Source organism: Halyomorpha halys, unplaced genomic scaffold (genome assembly GCF_000696795.3).
Source record: "Halyomorpha halys isolate HHAL.00 unplaced genomic scaffold, Hhal_1.1 Scaffold640.1, whole genome shotgun sequence".
Lineage (NCBI taxonomy): Eukaryota > Metazoa > Arthropoda > Insecta > Hemiptera > Pentatomidae > Halyomorpha > Halyomorpha halys.
Genome location: NW_027115902.1, coordinates 150,191 through 157,677, shown reverse-complemented (window position 1 = coordinate 157,677; position 7,487 = coordinate 150,191). Strand labels below are relative to the sequence as shown.

General features: G+C 31.4%; 1 protein-coding gene across 1 annotated transcript in view; it reads right to left on the bottom strand.

Moving 5' to 3' along the window:
- Nucleotides 1-255: 255 nt before the first annotated feature.
- LOC106684981 (uncharacterized) overlaps nt 256-7,487 on the bottom strand; it is a 27,382-nt gene continuing 20,150 nt past the window's right edge. The window contains exon 4 of the mRNA XM_014427385.1: nt 256-644. Coding sequence (XP_014282871.1) covers nt 331-644 — 314 coding nt within the window. The 3' untranslated portion in view covers nt 256-330. The remainder of the gene's footprint in view (nt 645-7,487) is intronic.

Sequence of the window (7,487 nt, the reverse complement as noted above, 5' to 3'; positions counted from 1 at the left end):
TAAATGTGATTTGGTGGGATTTATTGGAATTTATTTTAATCCTCCAGTTTTGGGACCATTCTTCAAGTTGAAAATATTAAATTTTTATTTTTTAAATATTAAATAAATTAATTATTTTAAATAACGTGTTGTTTACAACCAAACGCTTATCAGGAAAATGCTAAGAAGTTTTGAAACGACCTAATATTAGAGGAATGGAATGATAAAAGAACAAAGGAATTATTCGAAGGGCTCGAACAGTAAAAACAAGGGAAATAATAATAAGTTAAATAAATATTTTTAATAAATAAGCTATGTACAAGAAAAAAAATGACAGTAACTGGATGAAGACTACTTGTAGCCATAGCCACCGTATCTGGAGTAGTCATCCCTATAGAAGGGATCCGCCCTTCTGTAGTCTGCGGAGATGAAGTCCTGGACGTGAGCTGAGCCGTTGGGGATGATGATCTTCGGCGGGGGTATCATGTTCTTCATAGCCATTGCAGCGGTCATCATGAGTGCAGAGGATCCGGTCCAGAGTCCTTTGAAGGCTGCCAGGGCGACTGCGCCGAAGATGGCGGGTATAGCTAGCCCAGCCTTGATTCCGAGCAGGATGAGGAGGGGGAGGGCGATCCTCCGCAGGATACCTCGTCTGGATCTTCGTCCTGTAAATGACAAAAGGAATTAATCCTTGTATTGAATAGAAATGCAATAATATAAAATTATTGCGTGATAGTTTACAGTACATTTAGAGACAGTGAAGCTGCTGAATACTCTAGGTTCTATCAAAGATTCCTTCATTTTTGTGTAACAAAAATGGTATTAATCATCAAGAATTTAAAGTTATGAAAATTTTTTTTACGGTTTAAGCATACCCAGAAAAATAAAGATACGCTAAAATTATTAAATCAAATTAATTGTTTATTGTTGACTTGTTTAATTTTTTTTTTTAACAAAGTTACAACAAACAGAAATTAACATGATTACGAAAACCCATCCTGAGAATCAAACTTATTAATAAAACTGTATTTAGTTTAAAAATTTACCCAAAATATTAAATGATTAAATAAAGAAAAATTTAAACAAAAAATAATGAGGTGTAGATAGTTGACCGTAGATTAATGATTGGAGAAGTTTGTCGGGGGGGGTGCGGTCAGCAAAGAACAACATAAATAAACAAAACCATATTTATTTATTTTATGCCGACGTTTCGACCTGAATTTCAGGTCTTCATCAGGGGTTATGGCGTAGAAGGCAGTTGCAGGCCTACCTTCTACGCCATATTGTTTATTTATGTTGTTCTTTGCTTACCGCACCCTCTGACAAACTTCTCCAATAATTAAACAAAAAATATGTTAATATAAAGATATATAGGGGTGAAATAAATATATGATTTTAGAAAATCATTTTTTAAATTTTTTTGCAAGCTTGAGGCCACTCTCATTAGGGGTATTCATGATTTTGTGTTAAATACTAAGTGTTATAAGTATAGCATTGTGAGCAGCCCTATTTAAAGTATGTTAAATGGTAAATGCATAAGAGCACCTAGCGGATTTTCTGAGCAGCTTGTTTTATAACCTTTCCTTCCATTACTTCTTGTTATTGTTTACTTCTAAGTTTTCATTGATGTAATTTATTACAACCTCCCTAAATTGAAACGTGGAAGTTTTGAAGGTTAAGCCACTGAGTGCCTTGTTGATCTTCTGACTTGCGAGGAAGGGAAACAACATTAGCTAATTGATAACTGTCATTACGTTATTATTATTACCATCCATTGCTTTATTATTTATAAAAACATCCAAAACAATACTAACACAAACTGCGAACAGACAAAATGGTGACGAGCTCAGCTGGTCTGTTGCGTAACGTCATTTAACAGACTCTCAACCATGTTATATATTAGGGGTATTCATGATCTTTAGTTTAACATGTTAAAGCATGTTAAATGGAAAAACTCATGTTAAATGGAAAAAATTGCCCTCTTTTGCCGTGGTAAAACGAAATAACATGTAACATGGCTGAGAGTCTGTTACTTGGTCTGATAAATGGAGAATGACGTCACACAATAGACCAGTTGTGCTCACCACCATTTTTGTTTATTGTCAGGTAAGTTCTTTCGTGTTTGTGCTAGTTATTATTTCATACCTCTGTTATTAAATCACAATGGATAACTTTAATAATACAACGGAGAAAAAAAACAGAAGTGGTATTAGCAGACCGCCTTGCGTTGGATAGGGAGCGATTTGAATTATGTTTACCAGTTTTTAAATTATAGCTCTATAGTTTTCTAAATTGTTAATGGCTAGTTTTTTAAATACAAATAGCTCCCCTCATAATTAAGGTAGAAACATGGAAGGAGTGACATTTTGTAGCTATTTAAATTAACGTTTACCTAACATGCTGCATTTAACATGCTATATATACTTGTTAAAGAAATTACTGAAAATAAGGTTAAAAAATACATAAGGTTTGAAGATAGGAGAATAATGGGTTCATTAATACAATAAATACTGAAAAAGTGGGTTATAGACATAATAACTTTTTAATAGCCTTTGATTTCTTGTATAATAGTTTTAAATTGAAAGTAGTTCACTCTCAAAAGAGATTTAAACCTATCTTCATTCAAGTTTTGTAATATTGAAGTTCTCAAGTGTGTAGATTTTAATACTGATCCCCTGAGAAAAAGAAACTGCATATCTGAATGATATAACATGGAAAATACTTTCAATACAGTTGTCAATTAGCTCATCTTCATTCTCTTCCTCACAAGTTTGAAGATCAATAAGACACTCATAAGCTAAACTTTCACACAAATTTCACTTTTCACTCACTCTAGGCATGTTGTAATAAATTTTTTAAATCAAAACTGAAACTTGATTCGAAATTCGAATCAAATTCGAAGTAAACAATAACATGAGGCTCTGGAAAGAAAGGTTATAAACACAAAGCTTATACAACAAGTTGCTGAGAAAATCCGCTAGGGGCTCTTGTGCATTTAACGTTTAACATGACTTCAAACAGGGCTGCTCACAATCCTATAATTATAACATTTAACATGGTAAAACATTTAACATTTAACACAACATCATGAATACCCTTATTATATCGTTTTAACATGGAAAAGAAGGAAATATTTCTCCTTTTAACATCAGTTTTCCATTTAACATGTTAAACTAAAGATCATGAGTATCCCCATTGTTGGTCAGCGAGTTTATCGGACTTAGCCAAAAGGGATTTCCTACCATCCCTACATTATCCACTAGCGAGACGCTCCTATTCGGTGTAATGTGATTCAAGTGAGAGTTTTTATTCTAAGGAATGAACAGCAGCTTAAGGTATTTGAAAACAAAGCGTTACGTGGTTTGGACCTGAAAATAATGAGTTAATTATAATTTTCGGAAGTTATTTGTTAACATGGTAACCAACCTATCCTAACCAGAGAGGAATGGTCGAATTTTAATTTCGTTGGGCCACAACAGAATAAAATTCAACCCCCTCCCGCGATAGATTCGAACTGGTGCTGTTGCAGAATTGAGGTTGCTAAGGTCCACTCACGTCCCGAATTGCAGGAAATGCACCCAGTAAATATAATGCACATGATGGCGTTGCAGGAAATAAGGTGGGCGTGTATGGTTGTAGGGTTACGTAACGAATGAATCCATTAAATGTTAATGAACAGTGAACAATCGGGAAAACGCCCAAGGGGTTGACCAAAGCTTGGGTTGGGGTTTGCGTCAAGATAGCTTTTATTAATTTGGATTTGGATGAGCATCACTGGATGTATGTAGACAGAGTTTGGTGGTATCGGCATCGAACCTTCGAGTTCACTAAGCATTTATTATTATTAAATTTTATTTTACATTTCGTTCATTTTCATTGTTTTTTAGTTTTTTGTTTCGTTTTATTGAGGTCAACATTTTTTTTTTTAACATCACTCGCCACAACTATTAATATTCTAAAAATGAATAAAAAACGTTCATTAATTTACGTTTAAATAAATTAAAAATAAAAAAATTTTCCATACAACGTATGCGCATGTACCAATCTTCTGATTCTCAAAGAGCACATGAGGCTAAGTTCTGGATCGCGAAAGTTGTACTCCCCACCCACCCCACCCGCCTTTATATAGCACTCTGTCCGCACATCTCTTCAGATCCTCCAGGACCTGGCTACAGTGTCCGGGCCTCCGGGAACCAAGCAAAGGATTTAAGGATAACAGGACAATGAAACTCTTCGTCAGTTCATAATTGTTTGAAACATGATCTTCCATCTGAAGAATAGATCTTTATATTCTCTTCACTCCATAATGTTTTTTGGTCATTTTATTACGTTCATATTTAATTGCGAAATTAGAAAAAAAATAGTTACATGATAAAACAAATATTATATTTTTAGTGGCCTCCTAAATAAGATCGTTTGCCACTGCCTTCTGTTCTTAGAAGAGTAGTTTTACCTTGTCCACTTTAAGTTAAGTAACTACGTGTGGATTTATTCCTCAGTCAATTTTGTTTTTCAAGCCAATTTTCTGAATCATGAATGAATAACTGTTTTAATTCATAACTCTATTAAAAAATGGTAAGCTTAAATAGAAATTAATGTTAATTAATTAAGGCTTAATACAGTAAAAGGTAATTATTCACTTATTATATTACACTCATGCTAAACAATTATTCTATTTACATTATAATTTTATATTTTCAGAATGATGGAGCGATCTTGAGAAAAATAACAGATAAAATCAACAAATATGTATATTATAAGTATTTATGGGAATGAAAGCTCGAAACATAAGTATTATAAAATGGCATGGAATAAACTGGGTTTCTAACCAATAAAGAAAACCTGGGTAATCCATACTCAGAGTATCCCGTAAGTTTTTAGCGATATTTAAGGAGATTAAAGAAGACATCGAAAGCAAGAAGATGGTCCACGTAGGCAATGATCCGATTCACTCCAAAAGAGAAGAAAGATTGCATTTTTTGTTTTTCTTTAAATTTTCTAAGGTCATTTTTTTTTTAATTGTAAGCAATAGCTAAAAAGCTATACTCTGGAGATAAACAATCTCTCGAAACCTGAAAATTAACTAAAATTTGTAGTCTAAACGAAAGGTACGAACAGTAAGTCGATTGAAATTGTCTACCAATGACTGGCTAGAATAGTACCATGGGATATATTTCTCATATTATGAAGACTGATGGAGTGTGTAAATGGTGCGGTGGGCTTATCTCTAATGGTTTAAAGCACTAGGTGCTTCAATGTTCCTTTCTGGAGAACCATCAAAAAATATTAGAAGATTATTGATTGAACATGTGTATAGATGAATGGAATATGGTCCGGGTGCGGTAAAAAAAAACTCAAATAGTAGATAATTATACTATTTTATTGAGCCAACGTTTCACCCCACGTTGCAGTGCTTCGTCAGGGCTAAAAAAGATACAAACACTATAGTTACAAAAAGGAAAAAAAAAACATAAGTGTAAAATAACAGGGGTATAAAATGTAAAAAAGTAAGATATAATAAGAAAAATTAAAGGTTGTAAATAGTAAATGAAAAGGGTAATAGTAACAGATCTATCTATTTTACACTTATGTTTTTTTTTTCCTTTTTGTAACTATAGTGTTTGTATCTTTTTTAGCCCTGACGAAGCCCTGCAACGTGGGGCGAAACGTTGGCTCAATAAAATAGTATAATTATCTACTATTTGAGTTTTTTTTTACCGCACCCGGACCATATTCCATTCATAGAAAAATATATTTTCATTACCTGCCTTATATACAAATGGATGATTTATCATTGGAGAGTATTTCAGATCTTAAAAGTCTTGAATACTTAAAAAATGTATTTAACTTTCTTATGAGACAACCATTTCATATATATAGTTTTAAAAATAATCATATGTTTGTGTGTTTTTATTTAAACATAAAAATTAATTTTAGTAGATTTAAAAATACCATTACATATATCTTATTATTGCCAAACAAATTTTAATTTTAGGAAGTTCTTTTACTTTATGTCCATATATCTAACTTTAAAATTACGAATATTTTTAATAAGTGAAGTATTATTCAGCTTATTATATTTTATCTTATCTTAATTATTATTTTATTTTTTAATATTATTATATTTATTTATTTTTATTCATGTTGCACAATAAACAATACGCAAGCTCGATGGAAAAAATAACCCCTACTAACACTGATTGGGTCGGACTCAACGTATACTTTTTAAATTATAAGCCTATAAAAATATATACATCTAAAAAAAATTTTAGTTAAGTAATTCTAAATTAGGGTACAATAAGTCTGTTACAGAATATACAGTGATCCACCTCCAGTTTTTTAAAACAAAAATTATGTAATGAATAATTCTGTCTGTTTAAAGTACCAGTGTATTCACCCAAAATAATTAAAAATTACTATAATCCACTTCTTACTTACAAAAAAAAGTAAACAAAATATTTAATGCGGGTTTGAAAAAATAAACTATTCTTTAAAAAAACGATTTTAATATTTTAAATACAACATTCCCGGTTTAACTATGAATACTGGAGATAACCGTTACTCGGAATTAGGTTACTAACATTAGAGCAACTGTCGTAACCATCACCATAAGTATAGCTGTATTTAATGACGTGGCAGTATTGTAACACTAAAGTACATCAGCCCGATAGAAAAAAAGGCAGTCACTTAACCCCAATTTTTGATTGTTTTAACTAGGTAGTCAAAATTGATGAGTCTGCCAAGTATAGGTAGTAGGAATAAAAAATTATAGCTGTTTCAAATTGTTTAAAAATATTAATTTTGCATTTGAAGCTCCATATCTTTAAAACTACAAACAACCCTAAAAACTTAATAATACATCATTTAAAAAAGAGAAAATTTGCCAAAATATGAATCCTAAAATAGCTCTTTACGTATAATAGTTACCGAGATATATTTTTTTTTTTTTTTTTAAACAGCATTTCATGAAATATATACTGAAAAATCAGTAGTTAGTGAATTTATGGTGGGAATTCTTTATCTCAAGGACCTTGAGACGTGGTGTCTATTAGCACTGAAATAAAAGCTAGTTTAATAAGCTATACAGCAGTTTATTATGTTTATCTTTGTGATAGTTTCATGATATTTTCCAAAATATATATTTTTTTTAAAACTACTTTTTATTTATTGATAGATATTACAATCTGCCACACAGTTGTGGGCAATAGGTAATAGTGATGAATGATCGCATACATACCAAAATAAAATAAAAAAAAAAAACTCTCTTAAAATATATACAAACATAAGAATAAACAAAATGAACATAATCAAACTATCTGTATGAAAAATAATTTTCCAAAATAAATTCACAAAATTTTGAATAAAATTGTTGATTTATGAAAAACTATATCTCAGGAACCTAGCTTCTACGCCGCAACCCCTGACGAAGACCTGAAACTCAGGTCGAAACGTCGGCATAAAATAAATAAATATGGTTTTGTTTATTTATATTGTTCTTTGCTGACCGC